Source organism: Ranitomeya variabilis, chromosome 2 (genome assembly GCF_051348905.1).
Source record: "Ranitomeya variabilis isolate aRanVar5 chromosome 2, aRanVar5.hap1, whole genome shotgun sequence".
Lineage (NCBI taxonomy): Eukaryota > Metazoa > Chordata > Amphibia > Anura > Dendrobatidae > Ranitomeya > Ranitomeya variabilis.
Window position 1 is genome coordinate 249,158,749 of NC_135233.1, and position 16,231 is coordinate 249,174,979.

At 56.0% G+C, this 16,231-nt stretch overlaps 1 protein-coding gene across 4 annotated transcripts in view; it reads left to right on the top strand.

The window, feature by feature from the left end:
• The first annotated feature begins 411 nt into the window (after positions 1-411).
• NUP188 (nucleoporin 188) overlaps positions 412-16,231 on the top strand; it is a 58,114-nt gene continuing 42,294 nt past the window's right edge. Inside the window, exons 1-2 of one of the 4 annotated variants that reach the window (XM_077284513.1) lie at positions 412-866; positions 12,078-12,132. In XM_077284513.1, the coding sequence (XP_077140628.1) occupies positions 427-866; positions 12,078-12,132 (495 nt within the window). In that variant the 5' untranslated portion in view covers positions 412-426. Of the gene's footprint in view, positions 867-3,762; positions 3,896-3,984; positions 4,006-4,035; positions 4,057-12,077; positions 12,133-16,231 lie in introns of those variants that run through there. The other 3 variants (XM_077284514.1, XM_077284515.1, XM_077284517.1) reach the window with 3 other exon arrangements.

The following is a 16,231-nucleotide window of genomic DNA, read 5'->3' on the forward strand; positions in this document are numbered from 1 at the left end:
GTGTGCCTGGTTTGCAATTGCTTTTCTTGCTCTCTGTGCGTTACTCTGTTTGTTTTTCTGACCTCTGGCTTCACTTCTGACAATCCCGTCTCACCCCTTTGGTACTTCATGATCTCCTGGTTCTGATCTTAACTTGCTCCACTACTCTCTTGTGTTTATCCTTTTCTCTGTTCTCCGGCGTCTGTCTCCGCCCTCGATCACCTCCCACTCTGTCACATGGTTCAGGTCCTGTTTGTACCTGGTTAGTAACCCGGCGCTTTGCTCAGCTTCCTTGCTGCTGTGTGCAGCGTTTCCCACAGCAGTATTACCCGGAAGCCGTGAGAACATGATCCTGAAGGAGGGGAGAAATTGCCAAGTGCCCCTGAAACGCTCACTCCCACAGTTCCCGAATGTGATGAGAAAGAACCACTTGCATCGTTCTCTGAGATGGATAGTTCACTGCCCGCCAGCCCAAGGGAAGAACGTAGGTCTGAAACTCCAGAGATAACTTCTCCATTGAACTCGGACATACTCCCGTCCTCTACGACCCAATCTGACTTTACCACTCAACCTAAAATTCTGAGTACTCCTAACGAGCAAATTCCAGAGGAGCCTCCAAGTACTCAGTGTGACCACGCTGGTGCTTCGCCCCTGTGGTATGCACAGAACAATTTCCTTCGGCAGAATGTGGTGCAAGAGAGGCAGAAATGGATCCAAAAACTGTGGCCATCTGACCCACCTCCGAAGAACATAAAGGAGAACGAAGAGGTCTCGCCTGTGGAATGGCGAGTTAAAGGAGAGGGGGAGTGTAAGGAGGAAGACCAAGCTGCAAGTACCTGTATTGAGCCGAGTCCAGAACTGTTGAGGCTGCGTCCCTTGTTTCCCAGGTAAGGCAAAAAGAACCAGACCGAGGTTCTGACTTGGAAGCTGGGGGTGCGGTTATAAGTGAGAGCTCCCGGCGTTGGGCAGTTTCCCGCCGGCAGTGACAGAGGCAAGATGCGTGCGCAGCGGGCTTCAAAGCCAGGCTGCAACGACACGCGGCCGATCCAATGCCGGAGCCCCCCACAGTAATAAGGAAAGAGCCCAGAGCCCTGTTTATGTTCAGCTAAGAGCCGCACGCCAGCCTAAGAGCCAGGGCAGAGTTCAGGACTGTTCGCTGCTGCCCTCGTTGTCGGACCATGGCAACGTCACCAGGACTACACCGGACGCGCTACACGCTAACCGTTGTTGGCGCCATCCCCTATCCTGTGGACATTGAATGCTGGACGTCGTCAGGACCGGATAAGTCACACCTTGAGAACTGTTATTATTGTTGTATCTTGCATTTTCCCCAAACTGCATATCCTTTATCTCTAATACCCGTTTCCCCACCTTCCTCCCTGCGTGGAGTATATACCTGTAAGGCCTCTTTCACACTGCTGTCTTTCTTTTTCCGTCACAATGCGTCGTTTTGTGAAAAAAAACGGATCCAGCAAATGTTTCTGCTGGATCTGTTTTTTTCCCATAGACTTGTATTAGCGACGGATTGCCTCACGTTTCATGCATCGTGCACTGGATCCGTAGTAAAATTGCTGTCCGTCGGGTGCAGAAAACGCACATAGAAACGTTTTTTGTGCACGTTGGAAAATCGCGCAGGGACGGATCCTGCGCTGCCCGTCGTTGGCTATAATGGATGCCTATGGATGCAGGATCCGTCGCTGACTGTCAAAAGCAGGAATCCAGCAACAGGTTACGTCTTTTGAAACTAAGCATGCGTGGAAGAATTTCCAGTCAGGGAAACTCATCACATCATCACAGGTCATTGTCTCGCAAGGCATTACTGGGAACGGGAGCATCGGGAACGCTGCAGGGGACGCTGAAAGGTGAGAATATCAAGATTTTTTATTTCTTTAATTATTTTTAATATATCTTTTTACTATTTATGCTGCATAGGCAGCATCAATAGTAAACAGTTGGTCACACTTGTCAAACACTATGCTTGAAAAAAGCGGATCCAGTGCATTCGTTTTTTACAATCTGCACAGGATCCGTCTTTTCAACATTCTGATGGATTGTGACTGATTGTAAATACGGAAGTGTGAAAGAGGCCTTAAGAGTAAATACATTAACCCTTGTTCTGCCTCCTGTCCGTTACTGCATTCCGCAACCTGCTCATAGAAACTCGAGAAGCAATGGAATGAAACTTAAAGGGAGATGATACATATTAGATATTAGAAAAACTTTTTGACAGTGAGGGTGATCGATGATTGAACAGGCTGGTGATGAAGGTGGTGAGTTCTCCTTCAATGGAAGTCTTCAGAGGCTGGACAGACATCTGAGATGTTTTAGTGAATCCTGCGTTGAGCAGGGTGCTGGACACGATGACCCTGGAGGTCCCTTCCAATTTTATAATTCTATGTTCCTGTGAGATGGGGCTGTAGCTAGAGGTACTAAGAGTAGTTATCTTCTGTAAGATGGAGCTGTTAATAGAGGGGCTGAGAGGAGTGATATTCTATGGGATGGGTCTGTAGCTAGAGGGGCTGAGTTATGTTCCTGTGGGATTGGGCTACATATATAGGGGCTGAGGAGTGATGTTCTTTGGGATGGGGCTGTATCCAGAGGGGCTGAGAGGAGTAATGCTCTGTGGGCTGGGGCTGTATATGGAGGGGCTGAAGAGTTATGTTCTGTGGGATGGGGCTGTATATGAAGGTGCTGAGATATGTTCTGTGGGATGGGGTTGTATATAGAGGGGCTAAGAGGAGTTATGTTCCGTTGGATGGGGCTGTATATAGAGGGGCTGAGGAGAGATGTTCTGTGGGATTGGGCTTTATATAGAGGAGCTGAGGAGGGATGTTCTGTGGGATAGGACTGTATATTTAGGGACTGCAAAGTGATTTTCTGTGGGATGGGGCTGTAGATGGGCTGAGAGATGTGCTCTGTGGGTTGGAGCTGTATATAGAGGGGCTGAGGAGTGATGTTCTGTGGGATGGGGGTGTATATGGAGGGGTTGAGAGGAGTGCTGTTCTGTTGGATGGGCCGTATATAGAGAGGCTAAGAGGAGTGCTGTTTTGTGGGATGCGGCTGTATATGAAGGGGCTGAGAAGAGCAAAACTGGAAATGATTGTCAAAACCACTTATTATAACACCATTTATTCCATGGGTATTCCCATAATATTAGTAAATACCTCCACTTAGAAATGCAGTATAGTTCTTCTGATTCGTTGTTGCTTACCCCATATGCAGGGCATTGCAGGACCTTAGGTAGCCATGGTTACGACCACTCATATAGTGAGTTAGCTGTAATGGTCATGGATACCTAATCTAGCAATGCCCTGCACACGGGGTAAGCAACATAGTGAATCAGAAGAACTATACTACATTTCTAATTGGAGGTATGTGGATAGGATTTTGGAGATGGGAATACCCCTTTATTGATTCAGGAGCTATATGTAATTTAGATCTTAGAAAAAGGAATATTTAGCATTTGTTTAGCCAGCAAAAATGCTGAGAAATTGCAACTTCGTAAAAATAAAAGTATCTTAAAAACAAAAAGTTCTACTGTTGCTGTTCGTCGTTAGCAGTGAGGCGGCCGGTGAGGGCTCTCCGAGCAGCTCCAGTCCAGTGATGTCCGGTGTCGCCTGGAGCTGCAGCACCGAGTGACCGAGTAGGAGCTCACAGAGCTCACAGGAACCACCGCATGGCGCATGCGTAAGCGCCTTGACCACGGACAGTGCGGGTCGTAGCCCTATCACCTGACAGGAAGTGACGTCACTGAGCAGTACCCACTTCCGCCCATACTGAGGAGGGTTTTTTCTCCCTTCTTTAGTTATAGTGGGCGGTCACGTGACGTACGGGCCGCGTTGGGGTCTCGTCACATGTGCGACGGGTGGGGGGGCTGGAAAGTGAAGATGGCGGCTGCCGGGGGCCTGGACGAGAGGTAAAGAAAACGGGCAGGAGAGAACCGGCGGCCACCGGAAGCTGGGAGGTGGCTGACAGCAGCAAGTGACGTTTAAATGGGAAAAGGCGGGAGATAGAGCCGTGAGAAATGTCAGCTGCTGCCCCCGGTGCTGCGAGATAGTGGAGCCCTCACCAGGCTGTGTGCGGACTGCAAGTCCCAGCATGCTCAGCATTTGAGCCGTCCATAATGATTTATGTTATATAAGGGAGAGCGCCAGTCAGGGAGCATGCCCCCCTCCACAGAGAGCGCCTGACAGTGTCCCCCCTCTACAGAGAGCACCTGGCAGAGCACGTGTCCCCCCTCCACAGAGAGCGCCTGGCAGAGAGCATGTCCCCCCTCCACAGAGCGCACCTGGCTGAGAGCGTGTCCCCCCTCCAGAGAGAGCACCTGGCTGAGAGCGTGTCCCCCCTACAGAGAGTGCCGGTCAGGGAGCGTGTCCCCCCTCCACAGAGAACACCTGGCAGAGAGCGTGTCCCCCCTCCACAGAGAGCACCTGGCTGAGAGCGTGTCCCCCCTCCACAGAGAGCACCTGGCAGAGAGCGTGTCCCCCCTCCACAGAGAGCACCTGGCAGAGAGCGTGTCCCCCCTCCACAGAGAGCACCTGGCAGAGAGCGTGTCCCCCCTCCACAGAGAGCACCTGGCAGAGAGCGTGTCCCCCCTCCACAGAGAGCACCTGGCAGAGAGCGTGTCCCCCCTCCACAGAGAGCACCTGGCAGAGAGCGTGTCCCCCCTCCACAGAGAGCACCTGGCAGAGAGCGTGTCCCCCCTCCACAGAGAGCACCTGGCAGAGAGGGTGTCCCCCCTCCACAGAGAGCACCTGGCAGAGAGGGTGTCCCCCCTCCACAGAGAGCACCTGGCAGAGAGCGTGTCCCCCCTCCACAGAGAGCACCTGGCAGAGAGCGTGTCCCCCCTCCACAGAGAGCACCTGGCAGAGAGCGTGTCCCCCCTCCACAGAGAGCACCTGGCAGAGAGCGTGTCCCCCCTCCACAGAGAGCACCTGGCAGAGAGCGTGTCCCCCCTCCACAGAGAGCACCTGGCAGAGAGCGTGTCCCCCCTCCACAGAGAGCACCTGGCAGAGAGCGTGTCCCCCCTCCACAGAGAGCACCTGGCAGAGAGCGTGTCCCCCCTCCACAGAGAGCACCTGGCAGAGAGCGTGTCCCCCCTCCACAGAGAGCACCTGGCAGAGAGCGTGTCCCCCCTCCACAGAGAGCACCTGGCAGAGAGCGTGTCCCCCCTCCACAGAGAGCACCTGGCAGAGAGCGTGTCCCCCCTCCACAGAGAGCACCTGGCAGAGAGCGTGTCCCCCCTCCACAGAGAGCACCTGGCAGAGAGCGTGTCCCCCCTCCACAGAGAGCACCTGGCAGAGAGCGTGTCCCCCCTCCACAGAGAGCACCTGGCAGAGAGCGTGTCCCCCCTCCACAGAGAGCACCTGGCAGAGAGCGTGTCCCCCCTCCACAGAGAGCACCTGGCAGAGAGCGTGTCCCCCCTCCACAGAGAGCACCTGGCAGAGAGCGTGTCCCCCCTCCACAGAGAGCACCTGGCAGAGAGCGTGTCCCCCCTCCACAGAGAGCACCTGGCAGAGAGCGTGTCCCCCCTCCACAGAGAGCACCTGGCAGAGAGCGTGTCCCCCCTCCACAGAGAGCACCTGGCAGAGAGCGTGTCCCCCCTCCACAGAGAGCACCTGGCAGAGAGCGTGTCCCCCCTCCACAGAGAGCACCTGGCAGAGAGCGTGTCCCCCCTCCACAGAGAGCACCTGGCAGAGAGCGTGTCCCCCCTCCACAGAGAGCACCTGGCAGAGAGCGTGTCCCCCCTCCACAGAGAGCACCTGGCAGAGAGCGTGTCCCCCCTCCACAGAGAGCACCTGGCAGAGAGCGTGTCCCCCCTCCACAGAGAGCACCTGGCAGAGAGCGTGTCCCCCCTCCACAGAGAGCACCTGGCAGAGAGCGTGTCCCCCCTCCACAGAGAGCACCTGGCAGAGAGCGTGTCCCCCCTCCACAGAGAGCACCTGGCAGAGAGCGTGTCCCCCCTCCACAGAGAGCACCTGGCAGAGAGCGTGTCCCCCCTCCACAGAGAGCACCTGGCAGAGAGCGTGTCCCCCCTCCACAGAGAGCACCTGGCAGAGAGCGTGTCCCCCCTCCACAGAGAGCACCTGGCAGAGAGCGTGTCCCCCCTCCACAGAGAGCACCTGGCAGAGAGCGTGTCCCCCCTCCACAGAGAGCACCTGGCAGAGAGCGTGTCCCCCCTCCACAGAGAGCACCTGGCAGAGAGCGTGTCCCCCCTCCACAGAGAGCACCTGGCAGAGAGCGTGTCCCCCCTCCACAGAGAGCACCTGGCAGAGAGCGTGTCCCCCCTCCACAGAGAGCACCTGGCAGAGAGCGTGTCCCCCCTCCACAGAGAGCACCTGGCAGAGAGCGTGTCCCCCCTCCACAGAGAGCACCTGGCAGAGAGCGTGTCCCCCCTCCACAGAGAGCACCTGGCAGAGAGCGTGTCCCCCCTCCACAGAGAGCACCTGGCAGAGAGCGTGTCCCCCCTCCACAGAGAGCACCTGGCAGAGAGCGTGTCCCCCCTCCACAGAGAGCACCTGGCTGAGAGCGTGTCCCCCCTCCACAGAGAGCACCTGGCTGAGAGCGTGTCCCCCCTCCACAGAGAGCGCCTGGCTGAGAGCATGTCTCCCCTCTACAGAGAGCGCCTGGCAGAGCACGTGTCCCCCCTCCACAGAGAGCGCCTGGCAGAGAGCGTGTCCCCCCTCCACAGAGCGCACCTGGCTGAGAGCGTGTCCCCCCTCCAGAGAGAGCACCTGGCTGAGAGCGTGTCCCCCCTACAGAGAGTGCCGGTCAGGGAGCGTGTCCCCCCTCCACAGAGAACACCTGGCAGAGAGCGTGTCCCCCCTCCACAGAGAGCACCTGGCTGAGAGCGTGTCCCCCCTCCAGAGAGAGCACCTGGCTGAGAGCGTGTCCCCCCTACAGAGAGTGCCGGTCAGGGAGCGTGTCCCCCCTCCACAGAGAACACCTGGCAGAGAGCGTGTCCCCCCTCCACAGAGAACACCTGGCAGAGAGCGTGTCCCCCCTCCACAGAGAGCACCTGGCAGAGAGCGTGTCCCCCCTCCACAGAGAGCACCTGGCAGAGAGCGTGTCCCCCCTCCACAGAGAGCACCTGGCAGAGAGCGTGTCCCCCCTCCACAGAGAGCACCTGGCAGAGAGCGTGTCCCCCCTCCACAGAGAGCACCTGGCAGAGAGCGTGTCCCCCCTCCACAGAGAGCACCTGGCAGAGAGCGTGTCCCCCCTCCACAGAGAGCACCTGGCTGAGAGCGTGTCCCCCCTCCACAGAGAGCACCTGGCTGAGAGCGTGTCCCCCCCTCCACAGAGAGCACCTGGCTGAGAGCGTGTCCCCCCTCCACAGAGAGCACCTGGCTGAGAGCGTGTCCCCCCTCTACAGATAGCGCCTGATGGAGAGCGTGTCTCCCCTCTACAGAGAGCACCTGGCTGAGAGCGTGTCCCCCCCTCCACAGAGAGCACCTGGCTGAGAGCGTGTCCCCCCTCCAGAGAGAGCACCTGGCTGAGAGCGTGTCCCCCCTACAGAGAGTGCCGGTCAGGGAGCGTGTCCCCCCTCCACAGAGAACACCTGGCAGAGAGCGTGTCCCCCCTCCACAGAGAGCACCTGGCTGAGAGCGTGTCCCCCCTCCAGAGAGAGCACCTGGCTGAGAGCGTGTCCCCCCTACAGAGAGTGCCGGTCAGGGAGCGTGTCCCCCCTCCACAGAGAACACCTGGCAGAGAGCGTGTCTCCCCTCCACAGAGAGCACCTGGCAGAGAGCGTGTCCCCCCTCCACAGAGAGCACCTGGCAGAGAGCGTGTCCCCCCTCCACAGAGAGCACCTGGCAGAGAGCGTGTCCCCCCTCCACAGAGAGCACCTGGCAGAGAGCGTGTCCCCCCTCCACAGAGAGCACCTGGCAGAGAGCGTGTCCCCCCTCCACAGAGAGCACCTGGCAGAGAGCGTGTCCCCCCTCCACAGAGAGCACCTGGCAGAGAGCGTGTCCCCCCTCCACAGAGAGCACCTGGCAGAGAGCGTGTCCCCCCTCCACAGAGAGCACCTGGCAGAGAGCGTGTCCCCCCTCCACAGAGAGCACCTGGCAGAGAGCGTGTCCCCCCTCCACAGAGAGCACCTGGCAGAGAGCGTGTCCCCCCTCCACAGAGAGCACCTGGCAGAGAGCGTGTCCCCCCTCCACAGAGAGCACCTGGCAGAGAGCGTGTCCCCCCTCCACAGAGAGCACCTGACAGAGAGCGTGTCCCCCCTCCACAGAGAGCACCTGGCAGAGAGCGTGTCCCCCCTCCACAGAGAGCACCTGGCAGAGAGCGTGTCCCCCCTCCACAGAGAGCACCTGGCAGAGAGCGTGTCCCCCCTCCACAGAGAGCACCTGGCAGAGAGCGTGTCCCCCCTCCACAGAGAGCACCTGGCATAGAGCGTGTCCCCCCTCCACAGAGAGCACCTGGCATAGAGCGTGTCCCCCCTCCACAGAGAGCACCTGGCATAGAGCGTGTCCCCCCTCCACAGAGAGCACCTGGCAGAGAGCGTGTCCCCCCTCCACAGAGAGCACCTGGCAGAGAGCGTGTCCCCCCTCCACAGAGAGCACCTGGCAGAGAGCGTGTCCCCCCTCCACAGAGAGCACCTGGCAGAGAGCGTGTCCCCCCTCCACAGAGAGCACCTGGCAGAGAGCGTGTCCCCCCTCCACAGAGAGCACCTGGCTGAGAGCGTGTCCCCCCTCCACAGAGAGCACCTGGCTGAGAGCGTGTCCCCCCTCCACAGAGAGCACCTGGCTGAGAGCGTGTCCCCCCTCCACAGAGAGCACCTGGCTGAGAGCGTGTCCCCCCTCCACAGAGAGCGCCTGGCTGAGAGCGTGTCCCCCCTCCACAGAGAGCGCCTGGCTGAGAGCGTGTCCCCCCTCCACAGAGAGCGCCTGGCTGAGAGCGTGTCCCCCCTCCACAGAGAGCGCCTGGCTGAGAGCGTGTCCCCCCTCCACAGAGAGCGCCTGGCTGAGAGCGTGTCCCCCCTCCACAGAGAGCGCCTGGCTGAGAGCGTGTCCCCCCTCTACAGAGAGCACCTGGCTGAGAACGTGTCCTCCCTCCACAGAGAGCACCTGGCTGAGAGCGTGTCCCCCCTCCAGAGAGTGCCGGACAGGGAGCGTGTCCCCCCTCCACAGAGAGCACCTGGCAGAGAGCGTGTCCCCCCTCCACAGAGAGCACCTGGCTGAGAGCGTGTCCCCCCTCCACAGAGAGCACCTGGCTGAGAGCGTGTCCCCCCTCCACAGAGAGCACCTGGCTGAGAGCATGTCCCCCCTCCACAGAGAGCGCCTGATGGAGAGCGTGTCTCCCCTCTACAGAGAGCACCTGGCAGAGAACATGTCCCCCCCCTCCACAGAGAGTGTGTCCCCCGCTCCACAGAGTGTGCCTGGCAGAGAGCGTGTCCCCCCTCCACAGAGAGCACCTGGCTGAGAGCGTGTCCCCCCTCCACAGAGAGCACCTGGCTGAGAGCGTGTCCCCCCTCCACAGAGAGCACCTGGCTGAGAGCGTGTCCCCCCTCCACAGAGAGCACCTGGCTGAGAGCGTGTCCCCCCTCCACAGAGAGCACCTGGCTGAGAGCGTGTCCCCCCTCCACAGAGAGCACCTGGCTGAGAGCGTGTCCCCCCTCCACAGAGAGCACCTGGCTGAGAGCGTGTCCCCCCTCCACAGAGAGCACCTGGCTGAGAGCGTGTCCCCCCTCCACAGAGAGCACCTGGCTGAGAGCGTGTCCCCCCTCCACAGAGAGCACCTGGCTGAGAGCGTGTCCCCCCTCCACAGAGAGCACCTGGCTGAGAGCGTGTCCCCCCTCCACAGAGAGCGCCTGGCTGAGAGCGTGTCCCCCCTCCACAGAGAGCGCCTGGCTGAGAGCGTGTCCCCCCTCTACAGAGAGCGCCTGATGGAGAGCGTCTCCCCTCTACAGAGAGCACCTGGCAGAGAACGTGTCCTCCCTCCACAGAGAGCACCTGGCTGAGAGCGTGTCCCCCCTCCAGAGAGTGCCGGACAGGGAGCGTGTCCCCCCTCCACAGAGAGCACCTGGCAGAGAGCGTGTCCCCCCTCCACAGAGAGCACCTGGCTGAGAGCGTGTCCCCCCTCCACAGAGAGCACCTGGCTGAGAGCGTGTCCCCCCTCCACAGAGAGCACCTGGCTGAGAGCATGTCCCCCCTCCACAGAGAGCGCCTGATGGAGAGCGTGTCTCCCCTCTACAGAGAGCACCTGGCAGAGAACATGTCCCCCCCTCCACAGAGAGTGTGTCCCCCGCTCCACAGAGAGTGCCTGGCAGAGAACGTGTCCCCCCTCCACAGAGAGCGCCTGGCAGAGAGCGTGTCCCCCATCCACAGAGAGCGCCTGGCTGAGAGCGTGTCCCCCCTCCACAGAGAGCGCCTGGCAGAGAACGTGTCCCCCCCTCCACAGAGCGTGTCCCCCCCTCCACAGAGCGTGTCCCCCCCCCTCCACAGAGCGTGTCCCCCCCCCTCCACAGAGCGTGTCCCCCCCCTCCACAGAGCGTGTCCCCCCCCTCCACAGAGCGTGTCCCCCCCCTCCACAGAGCGTGTCCCCCCCCTCCACGGAGCGTGTCCCCCCCTCCACGGAGCGTGTCCCCCCCTCCACGGAGCGTGTCCCCCCCTCCACGGAGCGTGTCCCCCCCTCCACGGAGCGTGTCCCCCCCTCCACGGAGCGTGTCCCCCCCTCCACGGAGCGTGTCCCCCCCTCCACGGAGCGTGTCCCCCCCTCCACGGAGCGTGTCCCCCCCTCCACGGAGCGTGTCCCCCCCTCCACGGAGCGTGTCCCCCCCTCCACGGAGCGTGTCCCCCCCTCCACGGAGCGTGTCCCCCCCTCCACGGAGCGTGTCCCCCCCTCCACGGAGCGTGTCCCCCCCTCCACGGAGCGTGTCCCCCCCCTCCACAGAGCGTGTCCCCCCCCCTCCACAGAGCGTGTCCCCCCCCCCTCCACAGAGCGTGTCCCCCCCTCCACGGAGCGCTCCCGGCAGAGCTTGTCCCTCCTCCATAGAGAGCGCTAGTCAGGGAGCGTGCCCCCCCTCCATAGAGAGCGGCGGTCAGGGAACTGCCCCCCCTCCATAGATAGTGCCGGTCAGGAAACGTGTACCCCCTCCAGAGAGAGCTCCCGGCAGAGTACATGTCCCCCCACCAGAGAGAGAGCACGGCAGAGTACGTGTGTCCCCCCCCCCCCCATAGAGAGTGACAGGGATTCTGCACCCCCCCCCCCTCCAGGGAACATGTCCCACCTCCATGGAGAGCACCCGGCAGAGAGCGTGCCCCCCTCATATAGAGCGCCGGTCAGGGAGCTTGTCTCCCCCCTCCATAGAGAGCACCGGTCAGGGAGCGTGTCCCCCCTTCTCTAGAGAGCGCCGGTCAGGGAGCGTGTTCTCCCTCCATAGTGAGCACCCGGCAGAGAGTTTGCCCCCCCCCCCCCATATAGAGCGCCGGTCAGGGAGCGTGTCCCCCTCACATAGAGAGCACCCAGCAGAGAGCGTGCCCCCCCCATAGAGAGGGTGCCCGGCAGAGAGTATGCCCCCCATATAGAGCGCCGGTCAGGGAGTGTGCCCCCCCCCCCCTCTGTAGAGAGCGCCGGTCAGGGAGCTTGCCCCCCTTCTCTAGAGAGCGCCGGTCAGGGAGCGTGTCCCCCCTCCATAGAGGGTGCTGGTGAGGGAGAGTGTCCCCCCTCCTTAGAGAGCGCCGGTCAGGGATAGTTTCCCCCCCTCCATAGAGAGCACCAGTCACGAAGCATGTCCCCCTCCATAGAGAGCGCCGGTCAGGAAGCGTGTCCCCCCTCCACAGAGCGCCCGGCAGGGAGCGTGTCCCCCCTCCCCAGAGAGCGCTGGTCAAGGAGCATGTCCCCTCTCCATAGAGAGCGTGTCTTGTGATGGGCACGTGGAACATCGTGTCTACCTGGACCGTGTGCCTTAAATGCTGCTGTCAGTACTTGCAGGGGTTGACAGCAGCGATCAGGGCATCTGCTGGGTTCGCCTGCATGTGTTTTCGTCTTAAAGGGATGATGCAGTTCGGTAGCGTTTTGCATTAGATTGCTTTACATCCTTGTGCTTCGTGCCATGAGGGACGGAGAATTTACTAGACTTTTCCTTCTTCCTTCAGGAGCAGCCGGGAGCTGTGGACAATTCTTCTTGGTCGTTCTGCTATGAGAGATCCGGTAAGTGTCTCCAGCTCCAGTGACGTCACCCCTGCGGGGAGGACTCCACTGACCAGCTGTAACACTTATTCGCTTCTTACCTTAATTCTGTGCCCCCCTAATAAGCTTCCTGGACTCTCATCTGTACACCACAAATCCATCTCCTTTAACCCCTTCATGACCTTGCCGTTTTTTGCAATTCTGACCAGTGTCCCTTTATGAGGTAATAACTCAGGAACGCTTCAACGGATCCTAGCGATTCTGAGATTGTTTTTTCGTGACATATTGGGCTTCATGTTAGTGGTAAATTTAGGTCGATAATTTCTGAGTTTATTTGTGAAAAAAACGGAAATTTGGCAAAAATTTTGAAAATTTCGCAATTTTCACATTTTGAATTTTTATTCTGTTAAACCAGAGAGTTATGTGACACAAAATAGTTAATAAATAACATTTCCCACATGTCTACTTTACATCAGCACAATTTTGGAAACAAATTTTTTTTTTGCTAGGAAGTTATAAGGGTTAAAATTTGACCAGTGATTTCTCATTTTTACAACAAAATTTACAAAACCATTTTTTTTAGGGACCACCTCACATTTGAAGTCAGTTTGAGGGTTCTATATGGCTGAAAATACCCAAAAGTGACACCATTCTAAAAACTGCACCCCTCAAGGTGCTCAAAACCACATTCAAGAAGTTTATTAACCCTTCAGGTGTTTCACAGCAGCAGAAGCAACATGGAAGTAAAAAATGAACATTTAACTTTTTAGTCACAAAAATGATATTTTAGCGAAAAATTTTTTATTTTCCCAAGGGTAAAAGGAGAAACTGGACCACGGACATTGTTGTCCAATTTGTCCTGAGTACGCTGATACCTCATATGTGGGGGTAAACCACTGTTTGGGCGCACGGCAGGGCTCGGAAGGGAAGGAGCGCCATTTGACTTTTTCAATGAAAAATTGGCTCCAATCTTTAGCGGACACCATGTCGCGTTTGGAGAGCCCCCGTGTGCCTAAACATTGGAGCTCCCCCACAAGTGACCCCATTTTGGAAACTAGACCCCCCAAGGAACTTATCTAGAAGCATAGTGAGCACTTTAAACCCCCAGGTGCTTCACAAATTGATCCGTAAAAATGAAAAAGTACTTTTTTTTTCACAAAAAAATTATTTTAGCCTCAATTTTTTCATTTTCACATGGGCAACAGGATAAAATGGATCCTAAATTTTGTTGGGCAATTTCTCCTGAGTACACCAATACCTCACATGTGGGGGTAAACCACTGTTTGGGCACATGGTAAGGCTCGGAAGGGAAGGAGCGCCATTTGACTTTTTGAATGAAAAATTATCTCCATCGTTAGCGGACACCATGTCGCGTTTGGAAAGCCCCTGTGTGCCTAAACATTGGAGCTCCTCCACAAGTGACCCCATTTTGGAAACTAGACCCCCCAAGGAACTCATCTAGAGGCATAGTGAGCACTTTAAACCCCCAGGTGCTTCACAAATTGATCCGCAAAAATGAAAAAGTACTTTTTTTTCACACAAAATTTCTTTTAGCCTCAATTCTTTCATTTTCACATGGGCAACAGGATAAAATGGATCCTAAAACTTGTTGGGCAATTTCTCCTGAGTATGCCGATACCTCATATGTGGGGGTAAACCACTGTTTGGGTGCACGGCAAGGCTCGGAAGGGGAGGCGTGCCATTTGACTTTTTGAATGGAAAATTAGCTCCAATCGTTAGCGGACACCATGTCGCGTTTGGAGAGCCCCTGTGTGCCTAAACATTGGAGCTCCCCTACAAGTGACCCCATTTTGGAAACTAGACCCCCCAAGGAACTTATCTAGATGCATAGTGAGCACTTATAACCCCCAGGTGCTTCACAGAATTTTATAACGCAGAGCCGTGAAAATAAAAAAATAATTTTTCTTTCCTCAAAAATGATTTTTAGCCCAGAATTTTTTATTTTCCCAAGGGTAATAGGAGAAATTGGACCCCAAATGTTGTTGTCCAGTTTGTCCTGAGTACGATGATACCCCATATGTGGGGGTAAACCACTGTTTGGGCGCACGGCAGGGCTTGGAAGGGAAGGCACGCCATTTGGCTTTTTGAATGGAAAATTAGCTCCAATCATTAGCGGACACCATGTCGCGTTTGGAGAGCCCCTGTGTGCCTAAACATTGGAGCTCCCGCACAAGTGACCCCATTTTGGAAACTAGACCTCCCAAGGAACTAATCTAGATGTGTGGTGAGCACTTTGAACCCCCAAGTGCTTCACAGAAGTTTATAACGCAGAGCCATGAAAATAAAAAATAATTTTTCTTTTCTCAAAAATGATTTTTTAGCCCACAATTTTTTATTTTCCCAAGGGTAATAGGAGAAATTGGACCCCAAAAGTTGTTTTCCAGTTTCTCCTGAGTACGATGATACCCCATATGTGGGGGTAAACCACTGTTTTGGCACACGTCGGGGTTCGGAAGGGAAGTAGTGACGTTTTGAAATGCAGACTTTGATGGAATGCTCTGCGGGCGTCAGGTTGCGTTTGCAGAGCCCCTGATGTGCCTAAACAGTAGGAACTCCCCACAATTGACTCCATTTTGGAAACTAGACCCCCGAAGGAACTTATCTAGATGTGTGGTGAGCACTTTGAACCCCCAAGTGCTTCACAGAAGTTTATAACGCAGAGCCGTGAAAATAAAAAATGTGTTTCCTTTCCTCAAATATTTTTTTAGCCCAGAATTTTTTTATTTTTGCAAGAGTAACAGGAGAAATTGGACCCCAAAAGTTGTTGTCCAGTTTCTCCTGAGTACGCTGATACCCCATATGTGGGGGTAAACCACTGTTTTGGCACACGTCGGGGTTCGGAAGGGAAGTAGTGGCGTTTTGAAATGCAGACTTTGATGGAATGCTCTGCGGGCATCAGGTTGCGTTTGCAGAGCCCCTGATGTGCCTAAACAGTAGGAACTCCCCACAAGTGACTCCATTTTGGAAACTAGACCCCCAAGGGAACTTATCTAGATGTGTGGTGAGCACTTTGAACCCCCAAGTGCTTCACAGAAGTTTATAACGCAGAGCCGTGAAAATAATAAATGTGTTTCCTTTCCTCAAAAATATTTTTTTAACCCAGAATTTTTTATTTTTGCAAGAGTAACAGGAGAAATTGGACCCCAAAAGTTGTTGTCCAGTTTCTCCTGAGTACGCTGATACCCCATATGTGGGGGTAAACCACTGTTTTGGCACACGTCGGGATTCGGAAGGGAAGTAGTGACGTTTTGAAATGCAGACTTTGATGGAATGCTCTGCGGGCATCAGGTTGCGTTTGCAGAGCCCCTGATGTGCCTAAACAGTAGGAACTCCCCACAAGTGACTCCATTTTGGAAACTAGACCCCCAAGGGAACTTATCTAGATGTGTGGTGAGCACTTTGAACCCCCAAGTGCTTCACAGAAGTTTATAACGCAGAGCCGTGAAAATAATAAATGTGTTTCCTTTCCTCAAAAATATTTTTTTAGCCCAGAATTTTTTATTTTTGCAAGAGTAACAGGAGAAATTGGACCCCAAAAGTTGTTGTCCAGTTTCTCCTGAGTACGCTGATACCCCATATGTGGGGGTAAACCACTGTTTTGGCACACGTCGGGGTTCGGAAGGGAAGTAGTGACGTTTTGAAATGCAGACTTTGATGGAATGCTCTGCGGGCATCAGGTTGCGTTTGCAGAGCCCCTGATGCGCCTAAACAGTAGGAACTCCCCACAAGTGACTCCATTTTGGAAACTAGACCCCCAAGGGAACTTATCTAGATGTGTGGTGAGCACTTTGAACCCCCAAGTGCTTCACAGAAGTTTATAACGCAGAGCCGTGAAAATAATAAATGTGTTTCCTTTCCTCAAAAATATTTTTTTAGCCCAGAATTTTTTATTTTTGCAAGAGTAACAGGAGAAATTGGACCCCAAAAGTTGTTGTCCAGTTTCTCCTGAGTACGCTGATACCCCATATGTGGGGGTAAACCACTGTTTGGGTACATGCCGGGGCTCGGAAGGGAAGTAGTGACGTTTTGGAATGCAGACTTTGATGGAATGGTCTGCGGGCATCATGTTACGTTTGCAGAGCCCCTGATATGCCTAAAC